The sequence below is a fragment of the Myotis lucifugus genome, unplaced genomic scaffold, assembly GCF_000147115.1.
Source record: "Myotis lucifugus unplaced genomic scaffold, Myoluc2.0 scaffold_282, whole genome shotgun sequence".
Lineage (NCBI taxonomy): Eukaryota > Metazoa > Chordata > Mammalia > Chiroptera > Vespertilionidae > Myotis > Myotis lucifugus.
The window spans coordinates 815,840-837,782 of record NW_005871330.1 but is presented as its reverse complement, the minus strand read 5'-3'; the positions used below and the strand labels follow the sequence as shown (position 1 = coordinate 837,782).

The 21,943-nt window shown below is 55.0% G+C and overlaps 1 protein-coding gene across 1 annotated transcript; it reads left to right on the top strand.

Moving 5' to 3' along the window:
- The first annotated feature begins 218 nt into the window (after positions 1-218).
- On the top strand, positions 219-4,855 carry PIRT (phosphoinositide interacting regulator of transient receptor potential channels). The gene is made up of 2 exons (XM_006099739.3): positions 219-261; positions 4,440-4,855. Exons 1-2 carry the CDS (start codon positions 219-221, stop codon positions 4,853-4,855), a joined length of 459 nt encoding a protein of 152 aa, XP_006099801.1.
- Positions 4,856-21,943: the final 17,088 nt, after the last annotated feature.

Sequence of the window (21,943 nt, the reverse complement as noted above, 5' to 3'; positions counted from 1 at the left end):
GACCAAGAAAGACAATAATTTTATTAGCAACAGGGCCTTCTCTTAGACGCCTGGGATGTGTCACACCCTCAGCAGGGTTTTGGGAGAGTTGATAGTCACTCCACCCCTGAGAGACAGATAACTCTGTTATCCGTATCTCCTGCGTGGTGCTAGCAAGCCTCAGGGTGGTAAGTAACCTACCCAACGTCCCAGAGCTCAGAAAGGCAAACTGGGTTCAAATGCAGTCTTTCCAGATCTTTCTGTCGCACGCGGACACTGCAAGTAAGTTAAGTGCTTGCGGAGCCTGTGAAGGAGTGATTCTTCCCAGTACAGTGTTCATTCCATGGCCACACCCTGCCTGCCATTCACTATCCCACGGACACACCTCTTCCTGAGTGAGTCCCCTAGGTTTATTTTCAGTCCTCACCTGACACCCGAGGGCATGTTTTTCATTGATATTTTTTTTAAGAGAGAGAGGAAGGGGAGGTAGAGAGAGAGAGAGAGAGGGAGAGAGAGAGAGAGAAACGTCACTGGGCTGCCTCCCATACATGCCCCAACCTGGGATCAAATCCACAACCTATGTTTGTACCCTGACTGGGAATTGAACCCACAACCTTTGGTACACTAGACACTAGAGGACGTTCCAACCAACTGAGCCACCCGGCCAGGGCAGTAAGTAAACTAAGTTAAAGGTTCCCATTTGGGGGGTCATTAGAATTTAGATGATAGATGATAGCTAAATAAACGTAGATGATAGATTAGATAGATAGATAGATAGATAGATAGATAGATAGATAGATAGACGGAGATAGATAATAGATAGGCAGACATCTGCACAGGCTAATCAACCTTTTACCTTGGCAAATACAGATACTAACAAAACCAATGATCATCTTCCCTTATGGCCATTTCATAAAATGAAGCAATGCCAAACAAGGAAGGAAGAACATAATCTCAGAGTAAAAATAGTCCTTTAAATTAAATAAATGTAACACTATGGAAAACAACAGCGACCTTATTCGCCTGCTGTATGCTGAGTCACTGTTCAATTACTTATCTACGGCACTCATCTTCAGGAAGAGGCTAGTTTACTGCAGAATGAAGCCTCAAAGTGAAAAAATTCAGACGTTTTCAGAGTTGAAGGACCCTCTGGACTCATCCAGACCAGTGTGCTCTGGGCAAGGAGCCTTGAGTCCAAAGACCGTGGCCTGAGTCCCAGCACAACCGCATAGGAAGTGGGGGGCTGCGGCCTCGCCCCTGAACCTCTCTGGGCCTCAGTCTCTGCTGTTATAAACTGCAAATACATTAATGACCTCCTCACAGGGATAAAGAGCATCCCTCTGCCAGGCAGTCCAGCAAGGCCAGACAGTCCCTCCGCCTCCCTCAGCGTCCAGGAACCGCTATCCCTGGCAGGGGTCCCATGCCCAGTTGCCCACTTCCTGTTCATGATGCAGTGGCCACCTCACACCCCGAGGGTAGCTCAGGGGTGCAGCCCTTCCTCCTTCAGCCCAGCTCTCCTCCAGCGCCGTGGAGAACGGCCAGATTCCCCATTATAACCTCTGCAGCGTCTGAGCAGCGAGCCCTTCTGCCTTAGGCCTTCCCCGCAAAGCGGTGGAAATGGCGACCCAGAGAAAACCCTTCTGAAGGTGTCAGACTGCCCACCTAAGGAACCAGGTGGCAATGACCAACACAAGGTTCCTGGCTAAGATTTCCTAATATGCCTGTGACCCCTCTCCTGCCCCCAGCCCACCGGGGAAGAGGTCACTTTAAAATGACTGCTTAGCTTTGCAAATACTCCTCGGGGTTGAAGGGAGGTGAACACCTGTCTGCACTTCCAAAGCACGTCATCCTACTTCTCAGTCTTTGGAGGCAGCAACCCAAGCTCCTCCTCCAGACGAGTGTCTATGAATGAACACCACGTGCTGAAGGCACGGCAATTTCATCATTCCCCCTTCCTCCCTCCCTCAGGGGAGGCGCCTACACCTGCTGCTCTGGACAGGGGGAACATGTGCTTTGGGGAGGGGGGAACACTACCCTGTGGTGGTTCAGGGGGTGGATGTTGAGGGGATTTGTCTGAAATTAACATTGTAGGAAGTGTTGAAGGACAATCAGTCACTAAAGGGACGGACCGTTTATGGAAGTGCCTCGGTAAAGAAGAAACTGCAGGTGCAGAGGGCTGGGGTTTGGGACCCACCGCTGCAGACACCTTCTCCTTGACCCCAACCTGTCTTTCACCAGGGCTGGTGCCACAGTCTCCAAAAATGCACCCCGCTCCCTATTTGGGTCTGTCTCTCACTCTGTTTGGGGTGGGTCAGGGGGACCCATTGTGACTGGGAAGAATAGCCTACTTTCTCTCCCAATAAACTTTTTGCTGTGATGAGAAATCCCTCCCATCCCACTCACAGGAGGGATATTAGTGACTGCTGGTTTGAGTGGGGCTGATGGGGTCAGAGGCCCCGGGGAACCTGGCGGAGGAGGGGAGAAGACACCAAGGCCCAAAGGCAGCTGATCGGAGGAGGGAGAGGAGCAGAGGCTGGGGAGAGCTCTGCTTGGGGAGCTCCTCCCAGGCAGGCGGGGGCCCTGCAGGAAGCAGCAAGAGAGGCTGTGGACCCAGGATACAGAGGGGAGAGTGGCTGGCCTGGTCCCCCAGCCCAGCACACCTGAGCGTGCCCAGGGAGGCACCAGGCTCCTCCGAGAAGAAGGGAGTGGGTGTAGCAGTGTTGTAAGGAAAGTTGGACTTATTGTTGGTGACCAGTGGATGGGAAGAAGGGAGGGAGAAAAAGGAAAGAGGGAGGGGGCAGTGGGAGGGGGGACAGAAAGGAAGTTCTTCGTTCTCTCCCTCATTTGATTAAAGCTGTGCGGAATCTCAGTCTAGGGCACAGCACTGCCCCGGGCCCTCTGGAGATGATGCAAAGAGGAGTCAGGGCGATCACGTGGCGATGACCTCGGGAAGGGTGCCTGGACTCTGCTGGCCTCCCCTCCCCCCCCACACAGAGAGTGTCTAATACCAGGAGAGTGTCTAAAAGCATTCATCTCTTATTGACTTGCAAACCTATAGGCATTTGCACTTGAACCCATCCTTTCTGATCATGGAATGAAAGGGTTTAATCCCACCTTAACGGCGATTGAGCCAGCGTGGCTCTGGGGGAGTATTTGGCAGGTGAGTGTTGCCTCTCAGCAGCTGGCATTGCTCTGCACAGGTGACCACCTGCCTCCCCATGGGACTGGGGGATGAGAGAGCTCTGGTGGCTGTGAGGTACACTGATGGGCTCTAGGTGAGAAATTGGAATAGGCAGTTGGGCTCGCTCTATACCAGTGGTTCTCAACCTTCCTAATGCTGCGACCCTTTAATATAGTTCCTCATGTTGTGGTGACCCCCAATTTCATTGTTACAAATTGAACATAATTAAAGCATAGTGATTAATCACAAAAACAATATGTAATTATATATGTGTTTTTCGATGGTCTTAGGCGACCCCAGTGAAAGGGTCATTCGACCCCCAAAGGGGTCGCAACCCACAGGTTGAGAACCGCTGCTCTATACCCTTATGGGCCTAAGAACAGGAAGGTGGGAATCTGATGTGATTCACACGGGCGGTGGGAAAAGGGGTCATTTAGATATTAAAGGTCACACTGAACCGGAGACATCACTTCCTGTGCTGACAAAGCACATAAAATCCCAGGCTGCACTAAAAGATGGGCCCCAGCCCGTACGTAGCCCGTGTTGTCAGAGAAGAGCAGACTGGGTTTAATCCGACCTTGTGGTCACTTGCCTCCCCTCTCTGAGCCTCAGCTTTCTCATCTGTAAAACAGGATGCTTACCTCCCAGGGGTGTTGTGAGGTTCCAGTTTGATGAGAGAGTGTTTAGTGCAGCACCTGGCACTAGCAGACAATACACCTGTGCGTGCGCACACACACGATTATGTATTAAGGATCACTACTCTAATGGACAAATGATACCCTTTGTGGAGGGCTTCCAATATGCTAGACATTGTTCCAATGCATGACATGTCTTAATTCATTGAACCCTTTTGAAAACCCTACAAGTGGTAGTATTATCCCATTTTATAGATAAGAAAATGGAGGCACAGAGACATTAAGTAACTCACTCAAGATCACAGAGCTAGGAAGCTATTGAGTCTGAAAGTAAGATGCCAATCAGTCAACTGCTGATTTTGTTGGCTTAATGGGCACTGCTGTTCCCAGTTTTAAATACTAAAAACTTGATTAGATGATATAATATTTATCTCTGGCAAGAAGAACGCATACCAGCTCGAGTGGTTTCTATTTTATGTGGCTCTCATCTGATTTTCCTTTGGCTTCAGCACAAAAGCCCTGTCTGACCCTCCACTGAGGCCGGGCTGGAGGCGGATGCTGTGAGCAGGAAGGTGTGTGAGGAACCCTTTGGCTTTGCCCTTGCTTCCAACTGCTGCAGGTCCCACATGCCGGGTCCTGAGGAGCTGTGACGATGGAGGCTCTCCCCAAAGCCCTGGAGGTCGACGAGAAGTCTCCTGAATCCAAGGACCTGCTGCCCAGCCAGACTGCCAGCTCCCTGTGCATCAGCTCCAGAAGTGAGTCTGTCTGGACCGAAGCCCCCAGGAGTAACTGGGAGATCTACCGCAAGCCCATCATCATCATGTCTGTGGGCGGCGCCATCCTCCTCTTCGGCGTGGCCATCACCTGCTTGGCCTACACCCTCACTCTGAGTATTATGAGCCTTAAGGTCCTTAAGATGATAGGGCCTGCGTTCCTGTCCCTGGGACTCATGATGATGGTGTGCGGGCTGGTGTGGGTGCCCATCATCAAGAAGAAACAGAAGCAGAGGCAGAAGTCCATGTTCTTCCAGAGCATCCGGTCCTTCTTCTTAAATCGCTGATGGTGGCCTCCCCTGCTGGCCTCCCCTCGTCCTGCACCTCAACCAGGAGGAGGAGATCTGAAGACCAACATCCAACAGCCCATCACCTTGGTGGTGGGGTTTGCCATAAAAGTGATCCAGGCAAGCCCACTTCCAGGATCTGAGGGAAAGAGAGAGCTCGGGACTCCACCCTCCGTGTAGTGAGGGCGCATTGCTGGATGCATCCATTTAGTGTCTTATCACCGATGCTCCCCTAGATCCTGCCCGCAGCCATCCCCTTTCATGGCTCCCATTCCCTGTCATGCATTCAGGAGTCACTCAGCTAACTCCCTCTGCCAAGTGCTATGCATGTTGGGAAATTCCTTGGGGTGGTCTATGCCCCAAGGAGAGCCTCATGTTTACAGAGCTGAGTGCCTGAGCTAGATTCACATTTGCATCCTTCTAGAACCAAACTGACCAACAGTGGTCCTTCAGAGAGGGGAGAGGGGGCTGACTTCTGACCCCTGGGTTTGCCAGCCCGGCTCATGGGTGAAATATTGACTTGCATTTCAAGAGACCAGACAAGTCACAAGTATCAAACATTCCAAAGAGTGAACAGTGAAGGAGCTGGGGAAGCCATGACCCCCTGGACAAGCTGGGCCAGCCAGCCGAGGAAGTTAAGTCTCAGTTACTCAGTATTCACAGAGTCGGTGGGGTGTGCTAGGGGTGTCACAGTTTCTCCTTGACCTTCTAACTCCTTCTCCTTGACGACTCTCCCCTCTGAGCTTGCCAACTAGCCAAGGACAAGTGCATGTGGCCCTAACATCCTCTTTGTCCCTACCCTTGATTCTAGAACAGCAACGATGAGCTTCGGGGGGATTCTATAAGATTGCTCTCTCCTTCACCGCCATTTAGAATCAAAACTAAGAGGATAGAATTCCACATTTGAATGGTCTGTAGGTTTCCAGAGACGGAATTCAGTTTCAAAAATCTGTCTCCCTGCCCCCACCCACCAAACAAGCAAACATATATTATGGGCCAGGCCCTGGGCTGGGAGCAGACAGACACGTTCCTGCTCTAGTCTTCTTCCCAAAATGTGAGATACAGCCCGGCCAGCAGGCACTGCAATACCCTGGGCTGTGTACTTGATGGAGAAAGGTGGGTGGGTGTGGCAGCAGGAGGGGGCATCTTACCCAGACTGGAGTCCCCATCATTCAATATAGGAACAAAAGGAAAATGAGAGCTAGCAAAGAGGAGGAAGAAGCAGCATCTAGGGCAGCAGGAACTGTCTTTGTAAGCTGGATGGGGGCGGGAGCATGAGAACATTTAGGAAACTGCATAGAAACTCTTCTAACCTCCCAAATGTTGCACTTCGCCCTTCCTGGTGGCTGCTTCTCCCCCTCGTGCCTCAGGACAGCTTCTCCTGGGACACACCGAGGGCCGCGGGGGTGTGTGGGAGACTGGAAGGGGGTCTCCTGAGGGCCTGCCAAACAGACAGCACCCACGTGGAAGGTGCTCCCAAGGCCAGAGACCCTCAGGTGACAGACGAGGAGGGGTACCTGAGACAGGTTGCCACCAAGCTGCCCTAGGTCAGGCCCGGGCCAGTGGAGAGCGCTGATAAGGAGCTGGGAGGGAAACGTGCCCTGCCCTGCACTCAGCCTGGGCTTGAGCTGACTCCCTTCATTCCTTAGTCTTCTGGCCTCCTGGTCACCATGGCAACCTTTCTCTCAACAGCCCTCCAGGCATCTCTACCTGGTTCCCTCTGCATCATGGGAAATTCCATGAAGGCAGGTACCTATGACTTGAGGTCATCCCATACCCTTCTTACCTAAGGAGCCAGAGTTCAGGGAGCTGGTGGCCTTTGAGCTTCACCCAGAATGGTCATGTCGTTCATTCAGTGTGGCCAATTCCTTTAGCCCACCTGCCCCTGTAAACAGGGGGTCAGGATCGACCTTGGGGTGTTGCAAGTGCTATGTCACTAACTGTAGTTCCGGTGCCCCCAGTGACCGGCTTGCAGATCATTTCCTTTCTCTGACGTGAAGGCAGGTTCAGTAGCGGCCCTGTCATGTCATTCCTACATTCCTTGATGCTTTCTCGCAGGGGAGCAAATGCGATGGTGGTCTCCCAGTTAGCTCAATGGAAATCCACACTCCCTGCGTCTTGACTCATCTGCCCGAAAGCTGGTCGTCTGGGCAGAGCTGTGGGAGGAGGCCCCAGGATGCCACTACCACCATGTCTTAGTGGAAGGAAGTTTGGGGACAGCCAGGACTCTAGAAAGTGTCCAAGCTCTGGACTGCCCTCGCAGTCTGCAGCGATACTTGCCCACATTCCCTGCTCCTCAAGCTAGTTTTTCAGACAGGAAAGCTCTGAGGACAGCTACCCAAGCGTCCTGCAACCCCCTTGAGGTCCCCTACACGGCTGTGGGCCTAGGAGCACGCCAGCGTCACACTAAAGGGTTTTGCCAAAGCCTCACCCGTGGAAGCCTGAGGTATGGGTGTGACTGGCCTGTGAACGCAGCCCAGGTCAGATGCCGTGTCTCTGACCAAAGCTCCACCACATGACCGCGTTCATGCCCGCGGGTCGGAGAAGGGCCAGCATCCCCGAGCTCAGCCAGCTGGATTGCATTATCCCCCATCGCTCTTCTCCCTGGAGAGTGCAATTGAATCTGAGGCCTAAAGGAATTGATGTCATGTTGAATTGTATTCAACATGCTCCTTACCAGAGAATTCTACTTCTTCTATTTAACAGTGTCTGCTGTTTCATTCTGCTCCACCAGAATTCCTGGGACTGGGTCCACTCATTCATTCCTCCAAGCTGCCCCTCTCATCACCACATGTCCGCTCCCCCACCCGGGAGCTGCCCAGGAGAAAGGGGGCAGGGTGGGTTTCATGCATGGTTCCTCGGGGCCTCACAGGAGCTGATGACCCTACTCTCCATCCCATCCATCCAGTAGGGAGGCCACAATAGAGGCAGAAAGGCAGCTTCCGAATGAGTCAGTGGTCCAGGGTGGGGCAGGCAGCACCCGGGCCAGCCTGCCACTGTCCCCGGGAACAAGCACAAGGGTGGCAGTTCAGCTCCCGGGCTCCTCATGGCCTCCTCCTTCCTCCTAAGCCCCCCTTTCTCCCAGCCCAGCCTCTCTGCCCCTCTAGGTCTGCATCCCAACTCTCTTCATTGGGCTCCCACCAGATTCCCCGTGTCCTTGACTTTCTGCTTGTCCCAGCTTGCCCTGTCCTCTGAGGGAAAACAAGAGGGTGGTGCTAGGTCTGCACGGCGAGCAGTGTGTTTATTCCTGCTTCCACTCCTGCAACACCGTCAGTCATGACGCCCCACCCGCCTGCCCTCCACACCCACCCATCGTCACTATCTCCACCCGCCAAGATCGGAGGCCCCTGGAAAACTAACCCAGAGCCCCAAGCGTGTCTGTATTAAATGTGGGCCAGGGAGCTGCCTGAGCATGGAGAGGCCTCTGGGGGACACCTCTGAGTGTCAGGGGGCTTGGGTAGTGGGGAAGGCGGGGTGGGGGGTTGTGAGAAGGGGCATGAGGAGAGAGGTAAGAGGCACCTGGCAGAGACATTCTGCAGTGGAGTTGGAAGAACAGAGGAGGGGCCCGGCTGGAAAGAATAAACATTCCGTGAGTGTTTACCACGTACGAGGGGCTGCTCTAAGCACTCTATGCATGAACTCACTTAATCCTTTCCAAGTGCTCAGGGCCTGGGGTACCACCACCATCATTCCCCTTGACAGGTGAGTAAGTGAGGCACAGGGACACGGAGCTAGGACAACACCCAGCCAGGACTGAATCCAGGCAGCCTGGCTCCACAGGCCACACCCCTTACCCCACCCAGTCAGCCCTCCAAAGGCCTCCAAGGGTCATGGCAGGGCAGGACAAGTAAGAACGGAGCTGGGGTTGCAGGACAGGCTGGGAGGATGAAGCAATCGGGGGCCCAGAACACCACCCGGGAAAGTGGCCAGGAGCCAGGGGGACCCAAGGAGGCAGCAGCCAGGCAGACCCAGCATTCTGAGGGGCCAGCACCCAGCGGGGGGCATTCACATAGGTTTCGCTCTCCCCACATCCAGTCCTTTTTAGCACATTTTACAGAGAAACAACCACAGCTCAGAAAAGTAAGGAGCTTGTCCCAGGTCTCACAGCCCATAAGCCACCGATCAGAGATTGAGGCCCAAAGCTGCCTCTGAGGTCCCATGTTCTCATCCCCTGAACTCCTGGTTTTCTGCCACGTGAATGGTCAGAGGCAGGAATGGGGGTCTCCAACCACCAGCACGAGTGACACCGTCAGAGGTGGGGGCCTTGGTCCAGCCTTTGTCCCACCGGCCAGACTCTGCTGCTGACCAGCAGGAGGCTTTGGAACTGCCTGGCCCTGGCTACGGTGCCTTTCCATCACATTGTAGGCCAAGTTCATAACCCCTCAACAGTTCAAGGTCACCTCTCCCGGGAGTACCCGGAACCAGACAGCAGTCAAGATCCAGTATCATTTCTCAAGGGCTTGGAGCTGCTGGACTCCAAGTCTTCCTGCAGGGAGAGGTGCTGTGGGACATTTGTCCTGTTCCCCATTTTTCAAAAGACCCTCCCTACACCATTCAAGACGAGAGAGGAGTCACTGATGAGCCTTGGACCTGGCCTCCTAGACCCTGCTAAACCAGGTCGTCCCATATTCAGGCCCTACCTCCTGCCCCATCGAAACCCTGAGCCTGTGGCCAGCTCCTGTCTGAGGATTTCATCTACGCAGACTGCACACAACGCCGGGGGCCACCCCGGCCCACCCAGCCCCTGGCACACGTCTGTCCGGAGACCCTGCCATCGAGAAGCAGCAGTGTGGTCTGTCCTTTCCTGGACGTGTCTCCCTGTGGGTCCTTCCCTAGACCCCTCTCTCCTCCCTGCTCTCCTGCTCCAAACGGTTCCTTCCGGGACCAGGGCTCCCGTTGTTCTGTGTGCTGGTGACTCCCCATCGATCCTCGGTGTCTAAATGCCTGTTAGAAAATGTGTCAGCTTCCTGTGGCTGCTGTAAAGAAAATCATCATCAACGTAGTCGTTCAAATTAAAAAATAAATTAAACGTTTATTTAAAATTTAGTGTCCAGTTTATGACCTAATCATTCTGAAAGTCAGAAGTCCAAAACGGATCTCACAGGAGGCACTCAAATCAAGATGTGGGCGGGGCTGCACTCCTGCTGGGGGCTCCTGGGAAAATCGGCTCCTTGCTTTTCCAGCTTCTAGGCTGCCACACTGCTTGGCGGGCAGCCCCCTCCTCCACCTTCCGAGCCAGCAACCACATCAGTCCGACCTTTGCTTCCGTCACTATGTCTCCTTCTCTGACTCTCCTGCTTCCCTTAGAAGGACCTGGTGGTCCTGCTGGGCCACCTCAATAGCCCTCGCCCACCTCCCCGCTTTCAGAGCCTGGTGTTAGTTCGCCAGGGCTGCCACCACGTGTGTCACAGACTGGGTGGGGCCTTCAACAACCGATACCGGTTTTCTCACCGTTCTGGAGGCTGGAAGTCCAAGATCAAGGTGTCGGCAGGGCGTGCAGACGGCCACCTTCTCCCTGCGCCTTCACATGGCCTTCGCTCTGTACACGTCTGTGTCCTAATCCCCTCTTCTTATGAGGACACCAGTATGTAAATTAGTGCCCACCAGTGACCTCATTTTAACCGAATTACTTCTTTCCAGGCCCTGTCTCCAAATACAGGCACATTCTGAAGTCCTTGGGCTCAGCACTTCAGTGTGAATTTGGCAGGGGACACAATGCACCCCTTCACTTAATCACACCTGCAAATTCCTTTTTGCCACATGAGGCAACTTATTCACACGTTTCAGGGATGAGGACAGAGACATCTTTGGGGCGGGGTGGGGGGGCACTATTCTGCTTGCCACAAAAACCTTCACCTTCAGACTTCCAGCAGCTTAAACGCAACCCCAATGGAATCCCCCCCCCCCAACACACACACTTCTCCATCACCTGCCATTCACCAGCCTTCAGCAAGCTGCCCCCACCAGAATCTGGTGCTCTGGGGAAAGTGTCAGAGACTACTGCTTCCCTGTCTAATGTCCTCCCCCCCATCTTTCCTGGGAATAGTGCCTCCATTTTATTGGAGGCAGCAATATGCTCAGCTAAACTATGATATTCCTTGGTCTCCCTATGACAGGAGTTGACCCATGAGATTCATATGAAACTCATTGTTGGGGGGGGGGGCAGTGGGACAAGGAAACTCCCCATCTGCCAGAGCTCTTTCCCTCACCCCCTTCTCTGAGTGCAGACACCATGGGTGGGACCATGTTGGGACTGTGAATGGATCTTGAGAATAGCAGCCATTGCCCAGGAGAGCAGAGCAGGGGGGGCGGAACTCCTGCGCCCCAGGGGCATCTGGGGAGACACTGGACTGCCTGGCCCCATCTCCCACAGGAGGCAGAAACAAGCCCTTACATTAAGTCACCAGTGCTTCAGGTCTGTCACTTGCAGCCAATATAATTCCTACTTATATAGGTGACTGTGGGCTCACATGGCCTTTCCTGAGGGTGGAGCCCCCGTGATGGGATTAATATTCTGACAAGCGGAAGGACCACAAGAGCCTTCTCTCTCTCCTCCTCCTCCCTTCCCCCCCCCCCCCCCACCCATGTACCAAGGAAAGGCCGTGTGAGCCCACAGGGAAATGGGAGAACACAGCCAAGAAGGTCCTCACCAGACACCTCATCTGCCGACTCCTACCTCCAGGACTGTGGGCAGTGTCTGTTACTGAAGCCCCTGTCCATGGTGTTTGGTTACAGCAACCCCAGCTGACTGTGACAGTTAGGAAAGCCCCATGGAGACCAGGACATGACGTTGGACCAGTACATAAGCACGAAGCAAATTCTACTTTGTGTAGCTACCAGAATGGTGGGTTTGCTTGTTACAGCAACTACACGAGCGACATTGTCACTGTCACAGCTCTCACTGGAGCCGGAGGAACCCATCTTCCTGGTGACTCTGACTGGGCGTGTCCTGCTCTAACCCATTCTGCGTCCTGCACCAGAGGATCTTTCCCCCAAATGTGAGGTCTTCTCGAGCTTTCTCTCCGTGGGGTCCCTTGGCACAGTCTGAGCTCCCCTCTCCTGAGGACTCATCTCCTCCCACGCCCTCCCCACAGCAAGAAGCCCAGTCCCCACGGAACGTGGTTGTCTCCTCCGATTAATGGTAGCTAGTTTCATAACGGGCTTTTCATGTCCGTCAAATCCGGCTTGAAAAGTAAGCATTTAATTAAAAGCAGTTACAGTCATGGAAAAATCAGAGGCTTTGGCACTAGCCAGACCTGGGTTCAAAATCTGACTATAAGAGCTAATTTCTCCACCACATGACTTGCTTTGCATTTCTACCTCAGGGTTCCAGTTCTGTGTGAGAGTGGTGATGCCTCAGCAGGTCCTGTCCAGGATGAAAGAAGGTACAGTGGGGCCTTGACTTACGAGTGTCCTGACTAACGAGTTTTTTGAGATACCAGCTGTCTCTCGGCCAATTTTTTGCATTGAGTTGATAGAGTGATTTGAGTTAACGAGCTCCTTAACAAGCTCGGTCTCGGAACAAATTAAACTCGTAAGTCAAGGCCCCACAGTAATAGTGCTGATGGTGCAGAGTAGGTGTTCACTAACGGGCAGAAGTGCTACTATCTTTGTCACAGGGAGAGAGGATCTTAGGATATGAGCATAACACGGGAATCCCCAATCCTCTGTTAAAATAGATTCGTGCTTCAGCAGGTAAAGCCATGAATAGAGTCTTCAGGTAGGACCTACAGGTCTGATTCTGAACAAAGAAATGAAGCATTTTTGCAACAGAGTGCAGGCCCTCCCTGTAGCATCGCTGTCATTATGAGGGAGCCCCTTCCCAGACTAGTTCACATTTTCACTTAGAATCCAGGTCAGAACCTCATAAAATTCAGGTCAGAATCCCCAGTGAATACCTCTGGGAACACCTGCCAAACACCCCACTGGCGCCCATGCACTGGGAGAGCGAACAGCCCCACGTCATACGCCTGTGGGGGCTGCCCATCCTCGGGGAGAGGGCGTGGCTGCTTTCAGGGCTGTGCCTAGCAAGCAGACTAATGAGCGGCTCCGAATGTGTGTGCCAGAGCAGCCGCTGGCAGGTTCACCCCAACAAAAGGATGAAAGGCAGTGAGGAGAGCGGGTGCTGGTGAGAAGAGACAGGCTGGGGTGGGTGTGGCCGCCGCGTGGCCACACAGGCTACTGCACAATGAGGCGAACCTGAGAGGGAGTGGAAGGGAGGTCCAGAGGCTGAGGCCAGACTGGACAGGCCTGGGGTGGTTGCACAGCCGGTTCCCTGATGGACTGGACAGGCCTGGGATGGTCACACAGCCGGTTCCCAGGTGGACTGGACAGGCATGAGGTGGTCGCACAGCTGGTTCCCAGGTGGCTGGACAGGCCTGGGATGGTCACACAGCCGGTTCCCAGGTGGACTGGACAGGCCTGGAACGGTCACACAGCCGGTTCCCAGGTGGACTGGACAGGCCTGGGATGGTCACACAGCCGGTTCCCAGGTGGACTGGACAGGCCTGGGATGGTCGCACAGCCGGTTCCCAGGTGGACTGGACAGGCCTTGGATGGTCACACAGCCGGCTCCCAGGTGGACTGGACAGGCCTGGGATGGTCGCACAGCCGGTTCCCAGGTGGACTGGACAGGCCTGGGGTGGTCACACAGCCCCGTTCTCAGTTGGCCTGTGAAAGACAACATTGTTCCATTCATTTATTCAACAAACAGCTACTGAGCACCTCCCAAAAGCTGCACCGGGCGCTGGGGAGACGGGAATAACAAAACGGACACACAGTCCTGCTCTCCGGAGTTTTCCTATGGGAGGGGCAGGCAGGCCATAAACAAGGACATCATCCCATGGAAAAGATGGTGTCAGAGAGTCATGAAACAAGGCGAGGGCCTGGAGAAGGGGGAGGGACGGTGGCACTTGAACATGTAGTTGTAGGAGGGCCCTCTGGGGCAGACATTCCAGCAGAGAGAGGGCAGAGCAAGGGCAGAGGAGGGAAGAGGCTGGTGTGGGAAATGCCCCCTTTCCTCTTCCCCTGCTCTCCCTTCTCCCCACATAGGAGTGACTTCCATACCAGCCTGCCTGAAGGGGGCCGTGTGGGGACACAGGCTGCCCGGCCTACACAGCCTTGTTGGATTTCCCCCTTCAAGGATCAGCCCTCCCGCAGGGCCAGCACCCAGGTCTCTGTGAACCAGGCTCTTCTCAGGGTCTCTGGGCTTTTTATTCCTGGTCTGGACTGTCCATCACTGACTCCCCAGCTCTCCTCATCCTACGGTAACACTTCTCAGCCGGTTTCCCTGGCCAGTCTTCGAAGAGTCCAGCTACTTTGCTCAAACCCTTGGGCCCAACTGCTTGCAGCTCCAACAGCCACGGGCTGGGAGGAGCAATGGGCAGGTAGATTGCAGAAGGGAGGGGAAGCCAAGGGCCACTTGCTGAGAACCCTGCCCCCCACCTTTGCGCTAGCCCTGGGAAGATAAGTTAGCAGACTTGACCTTTCAATAGCATTGAACACAATTGACCGCTCAATTCTCTCTGAAACGGCCTCTCTCTTCCTTAGGGTTCAAGATACCACCAGCTTGCGGTTTCCTCCTCTCTGTAGATGTTCTTTTTCTGTCTCTTGCTGGCTCATGCTACTCGACCCAGCGGTTACGGGAGATCCTCAGGGACCCGCCCCAGATCCTCTTCTCTTCTTGGGCTCCGTCTCAAGGACACTTGAGCAATCCCATCCTTACCACCAGTTTGTTGCTGACTCACAAGTTCATGTCTCTAGCTCAGCGCTAGAGCTTCCAACCGATGTATCCACAGCATTATGCGCAAAACTGAACTTGTGGTTTTATGACCACACCAGGTTCTCTTCTATTTTTTTTTTAAAAACATGTTTTTATTGATTTTTAGAGAGAGAGGAAGGGAGAGGGATAGAGAGATAGAAACATTGATCAGAGAGAGAGAGATCAACATCGATCGGCTGCCTCCTGCACACCCCTACTGGGGATTGAGCCCACAACTTGGGCATGTGCCCTGACCAGGAATAGAACCGTGACCTCTTGGTTCCTGGGTCAACATTCAACCACTGAGCCACACAGGCAAGGCCAGGCTCTCTTCTAGTATGTTCTGTCTCAGCAGGCACCATTAGCACCCAGCTTTGCAAAACACAAACCTGGCATTCAGCAATGAACCCTCACTTCCCCTCGTCTTCATATTGAACTTGTCACCAGGTCCTGTCAGTTTCACCCTCTGGTTATCTCTCAGGTAGATCCACTTCCGTCCATCACCACTGTCACCAGCTCCGCCTCTTCCCTGTCTCCTGCAACCAGGCGTATTGCCTGTCACAGGCCAATTCTCGCCCCTCCAGTCTGCTCTTCCACAGCAGCCAGGCTCCTCTTTATAATAAACTCTCCAGCGGCTCCCCAGTGCTCTAAGGAGGAAGATGTCAACCTGGCTCTGTACTCCTTTCTTCCTCTTGTCCCAGCCACAGCAGCAGTGCCACCCGCCACCATGCAGCTTTGGCATATGTTCCTGCCTCTGCCTGAAAGGCTGCCTCCTCCTCTTCACCCCTCCTCACCCAGCCTCACCTTTGGATCTCAACTCAAACATCAGCTCCTCAGGGAAGCCTGGTCCATGTCTTCCTTTTGATGATCTCATCAGAAGGACGCCCTTCACCACGGACCGCTCACGTCTGTCATATGTTTACACGCATTCACGTGGTGAACTGCCCCATTCCCTTCCTCCCTCTCACCACTGTGAGCTCCCTGAAGGCAGGTGCTGTATTTCTCTTGCTCATTCATAGCTGACTTTCTGGGCATCTCTAGAGAGCGGAGCCCGAGCTGCCGGCGGAGCCCCCGGGGTTAGGCCTTCAGCTCTGGCCCCGGAGCTAGTGCACTGGGGCACCCAGCAGAGGCCCTGGGGCTGGGCCCTGGCCTGGCTGGGACAGGAACAGGATCACAGACACTGACACGGAGCCTTGAGCAACTCAACCCTGGGACCTGGCAAACAGACTTGCAGCTGATTGCTCCTGAGGCAAGTGGGTGGTGGCAAGAAAAATGGCAAGAGACAGATTCGAGCACCAAGCCCAGCGGGAATCCTGGTGGCGATGCCCAGGAGTGGTAGACCTGGTACCTCCACTGTGTGCCCAGCAGTGAGTTTAGAGCCAAGAGCCAGCAGACACAGATGACAAAGCCAAATGGGTGTGGCAACACAATCTAGGCGTGCAGGAACCACTTCCCTGAGGGACAGGGCTTCAAGGTGTTATCTGGGAGCGATTGGCCTTGGAGCCGGAGTTGGGAGGGTGCTGCTTCCCCAGAACCGGGCCAAGAAGAAAGGAAAGACGCAGAGGGGCTTTGTAGGTATCTGGGTGGAGGTGGGGGACTCTGGCGAGACAGCCTGGGCTCTCCAGGAGTCTGGGGGTGCCAGGAGTTATCAATGAATCCAGTGAGTGAACACCGGGTGTTGGGTTATCAGGAGAAGGCAGAGCCACTCACTGTCTGAGACGGACACCCAGCCTAACGAGGAAGACAGAGAACTCAACAAAGTACCTCCGTAGATATGATGGGCACCATTGTAAAGGTCACTATCACCTTAAACAGGAATCTGCTTCTCACCTGTTGGAACGGAGCCTGGCCCTCCGGAGGTGACTGGGCCTTGTCATCCATACAGTCGGGCCTGGGAGCTGTGACCATTCTGGCCTCCAGAGCTGGTCAGCAGCCACTCCTTGGGGTCCGTCCTCCAGGACCATAAATGCCCCCTTTCTGCCTTATGGAACTGGCCGCCGTGTGCACTCCATCTACCACCTGCTCTGCCCGCTCACCATGCACGGCCATGCTCTGGTATGGCTGACCGTGGCCCCCAGGAGATAGTCCCGGCTGCCGGGAGCCCTCCACACCTGCCTGATGGGGACTGGAAAAGCAAATCCCTGTGAAAAAGGGATGTGTATGTATGAAGGGGTGGTCCATACCCATGGGGGGAGGGGGGAGAGCGGGCTTGGCATGTCCTAATTGGACCTAGGGCGGTCAGGGGAGGCAAAGGGACAGGGAGCTATAACCAGGGAAGCCAAGCTTGATAAAGGGGGGAAAATGATGGTGTAGGAGAAGCAGTGGCTGATCGCTCCCAGCCTGGTCTCCACCCCCCCACCCCAGCAGCACCGTGGCAGGAAGGACATGAAGGTGCCAGTGATGACCACAGTAGTAACACTGTCCATGTGACAGAGTGCAGCTTCTAAGCACTTTACACCTGTGAACTCACTTAACCCTCACAGGAACGCTGTGGAGTAAGGGACTGTTTAACAATGAGGAAATTGAGGCACAGGGAGGGCAAGTGACCTGCCCGAGGTCACACAGCGCGTGAGTGGCACAGGCTGGTGTGGCTAGAATCACCCAGCATCAGAGCCTGGCCCTCGGGAGGTGACCGGGCCTTGTCATCCATACAGCCGGGCCTGGGAGCTGTGACTCTGGGTCAGCTGAGCACCTGCCCTCAGCATCTGGGTCATGGAGAGGCTGTCATCCTTGGGACGTCACAGGGAGATGACAGCTCAGGGTGCTTTTCCAAGGGAGTGACAGGGTCTCCGCTGCCAGGAGGCAGAGCTCTGAGGCAGCAGCAGCAGGACACACCTCTCTGAGCCTCGGTGGACGCAGCTCCGGCAGCCCCGAGGAGTCTCCGAGGCAGAGGGGCAGAGGGGCGCTAAGGGACCAAACCTGGAAGTCACAGGCCGGGGCTGGGCGTCCAGCTGTGCCCCATACACCGTGTACATGGTTCAAAAGGCATAACCGATGCCTCCTGTCTCACATTTCCTCGTTTCTGTAGTATCTTCATTTTTTAAAAAACTTTAACTTCATTTTTTCCACCACCATTTATCTTCTCATATGTAGTATTTTCCATTGCATTTAGGGAAATACATAATCTGAAATCATCTATAATAATAAAAGCGTAATATGCTAATTAGACCAGATGTCCTTCCGGCTGACCTTCCAGACGAGCCAGGGCTACGAGGGCCGCAGCTGCGGGGTCCGAATGACTTGAATGAATTTCATGCATCTGGCCTCCAGTATAATATGATCGGAAAATATATCAGTCATGTATTAATTATTTGTCTCCTTCTTCGAGGGTTAGCTCTACGATGCCAGGTTCCGTACTTGATGCGATTCCCTGCTGCCTGACATGTAGCAGGTGCTCAGTTAGTCTAATTTACTAATAAATCCCACTTGTCTAAATGTGTGCGGGCGTCACTCAGGGTGACCCACGTGCAGAAGGGAAGCCCCCGGCCGGGATGAGTGGTGAGCGCCGGCCGAGTCCAGGGGAGGAAGGCCCTGCCTCCTGGGCTTGTCTCCCGTGACACAGAGAGAGCCAAGGGGGCCTCAGTGTTCCCGGCCCGAAGCACTCCTGGTGCCCGGTGGCGCCGGGCCACCTTTCATGGGGCACTGAATTTGTCATTACGTTGTTTGAAAGATTGGTTCGAGTCTAAATCTTCTATCTGCACTACAGCTGAAGTTGAAGGATCGCCAACAACAAACAAACAACCCTTTTAGCTGTTGGTATGCGTCGCATTGTGTCCCCAGATTCATTTATTGAAATCCTGACCCCTAGTACCTCGGGAGGCGACCTTTTTCGGAAATAGGATCATTGCAGATGTCTCTAGTGAGCTGAGGCTGTGCTGGAGTGGCTGCCGTTATGTGCACCATCACTGGTGTCCGCATGCAGAGGGGAAATCAGGGCACAGGGATGGGCACCAGGAGACCGGTCCTTGATTACGAAGGCCGTGCCCCTGCAAGCCAAGGAATGCCAAGCCCACTGAACGGTTCTTACTAGTGACCGGCCTGTGGTCTGGGCAAGCCTTCCCCTTCCCCATTGCTTTTACTGCAAGCTTCCCCTTCATCCCAGCTTCTTATCTTACAGGTAGGAACCTGACTTTCAACCACCTGCTTATTATTCTCATCCACGGGGGAAGGCAAAGAAAGAGTGGAAATGCTTTCTTCCGGTTGTGGGGAAACTGAGCCCCGGAAAGGTTTGGTGCCCAGTTCGAGGCCGTGAGCCGGGGCGGGGGCGGGGCAGCCGTCTGTGGGCCTGCGGAGGTGGCTGAAGGCTGTGGCCGCCTCTTCCTCAGTTGACGTTCACTCTGAACACCCCATGAGTGGCCACGGTGATGCGACCCCCGTTTTATACCTACCCCCGCGGGGGCGCATGCAGGGTTCCTGGGACAGACAGCAAATGTGCACTTGGTCCTTCCAGAAAACACAGAGAGCCAGGAAAACACGTCTGGGTTTTGCCTGGAGTTGCCTTTCGGTCCACGCCCCGTGCAGCACAGACAGAGCTGGCAGTCCCTTCTTGCCCTCTGCCCCCTCTGCCATCCCGGCCTCTGTGCTCTCCGATGAGCCTCAGGTCCTTGGGTCTGCAGAGCACAGAATCTACAAGACACATCCCACTTCTCTGGCTAATACTGACCCACTCTTACAGCACATTCCAAAGTCTCTTTATATCAGTAACCTATCTCCCACGCCTCTCACACACACCCTCCGGGCCCACCTGAACGAACCGGGCAGAGTGGGAAGGCGACGGGCACCCCTACCACACGAGCTGGAGAAACCGTGTCCTGAAACCTAGCAGGACTTGGCCGGGACACAAGAGCCAGAGTGTATGACCCAGGCAGGCCTCTGCCGGCCCCAGGCTCCGTGCTCCTGGTCCCCAGACATGGCAAAGCTGGCCCCGGGCACCCTGACTCCTCCCGTGCCCGTAACTTGCTTGGCCTCGGTCCATAAACCGTGATGTCAGGATCATTGCTGAGCCGTGAAACAGTTAAGAAACATCCTGCCCCACTGGCTGCCGCGCTCATAAAGGTAGATCCACGTGTACTTCCTTGTGGCTCCAGACAGAGGCTCGCTCATTTGCCCACACCCAGTGGAGAGAGAGGCAGCAGCAGGCAGGACCGCCACCCTCCCATGCAAATCAGGCCTGGGAGTGCCGCTGGGCTCCGGGGCCATGCTCCTGGGGGGGCCCTGGGGAAGATGCAGCCCCGGGCGCTGTGCGCTCCTCCTCGTCTTGGCCCTCCTGCTCGACGCCCTGGGCCTGGTGCTCCTGCTCCTGGGCATCTTTGCGTCGCTCAATTACTGGGACTTCTTGGTCTACTCAGGGTCCCTGATCATGGCTTTCAGCCTCCTGTTCTGGATCATCTGGTACTCCCTCAACATCAGGCTGCCTCTTGAGAAACTGGACTTGTAGTGCGCCTGTCGGCAGAGGAGAGGGAACACAGGCTTCCTGTGAACCTGGGCTGCTGGCAGTCAGAGGAGCGGGGACATGCTGCTCCCACCCAGAATCACCCCCCCTTCCCTCCAGGGAGCAGGTGAGTGCACAGGAGACCTGCCCGGAGGAGTGGCGGGGCTCGGATGAGCTGGGACAGGTTTGAGTCTTTGGAGGCCGAATGGGCAAGCAGCTGGAGGACGACAATGACAGGGTTCTGCCCACCTGGGCCCTGGACCAGGAGGACACGGGGCAGGTATTTATCCCCTGAGCACCCTCGTCCTTGAGGAAGCCAGAGGAGGGTCCCCACGGCTCTCTCCACTCCATGGAGGGTTCTGCCACCGGAACAGGAAGTTGTCCCTCAGCTTAGAATGTGGAAGAAAGGGGCCCATCTTGAGGGTCTGCTGGTCTGGCCCCAAACCCTGCTGCGGAGAAAAGCCTTTGGCACGGGGAGAGCAGGGAGAGTTCCCCACAGGCTGCCTGTGCCCATGCCTGGGTGCAGGGGGAGGAGACAGAGCAGAACCCCCCAGAACGGCCCTTCTCACCTGCTTCCTCCCTGCACCTGCCCAGGTAGACATGCAGGAGGGCCAGGGCCTGCCTGCATGTCCACTCTCAGTGCGCCCCCGCCTCCTCATGCACCTTCCCATGCAGTCAGCACCCGAGCCGGCCGGGAAGACCCCAAAATCAAGAGACCAGGGCTGGCCATTTCATTGTTCGAGCTGCACTTTCCAGCCAGGCCAGCAGCTCCGGTGACCACATGTCACCCGAGGTAAATATTGTAAGATTTCTCACATGGACATGGAACCCCACTGGTGCAGCTGGTCTGGCCCCCAAACCCTGAATGAGAGACAGGCAGCTGTTCCCAGGGGACCGCAGTCAAAGCCCCGTTGGTTGGAGATTGTTATCCACCCCCACCCCCACCCCCAGGGGGACAGGGACCTGCGCTCAGGAGCAGCTGGGCACTCCCTTCTGCGTTCCAGGTGTAAGAGCAAAGGTCATTGCTGGTTGGAAGGAGGAAATAATCCTGGTGTCTTTTCTGGGAATTCCATCTGACCCTCAGAACTGAGGGACAAGAGCAGCAGTTTGAAGAGGTTTCAGAGGGTGGGGTGGTCCCGCCCTGCCAGATGAAAGGAAAAGAGAAGTCACCGTGCCTGGGTGCCTGGGTCCCGCTCAGAGCAGCACTGGTTCACCGGGTGACGCTGAGCAGGTTGCATGACGCTCTGAGCCTCAGTATTCTCATCTGCAAAATGAGGACAGTCCCTGCCCTGTTTTTGCAAAGATGGGAAACAGGGGAGGCAGGACAAGGCTCCTTGCAACCATGTCAAAGGTTGTTAGTAAACATGTAATGCGGGGTGAATAAGCTCACCCAGAGTCCCAACTGGGGGGACTTTGGCGCACCTCAAACTGGCGGTGGCGGGGTCCCTTCCCGGTGAGCGTGATGAAACAGGAGGGCTCGCTAACGAGTTCGCTCCTTCACCAGACGGACGTGTCAGGCACCGTGCCAGGCACCGGGCTGCTGCAGAGAGTCAGACACACGAGGTCTCTACCCTCGGGGAGCTCCGGTCGGGTGAGAGGCAGACGGTAACCTCGTGTTCTCACTAACGGATCCATCAGCAGGCTCAGGCGAGGACCGGGAAGAGGGGCAGCACCTCACGTGGGAACGTGCGCAGAAGCAGGCACAGGACGGGGAGCGTTTCAGGGAGAGGCGCTGGCTGGAGCAAAGGTCCCGGTGAGGAGGAAGTGGGGAGCTCAGGGCAGAGGGCGCGTGCACCAGAGGTCAGCGCCTGCGTGGTCTTTATCTTAAGAACCATTAGAAGATAAATATTAGAGACGGGAGCAGGGTGACGACGACAATGATGATGACCAGTTCAAG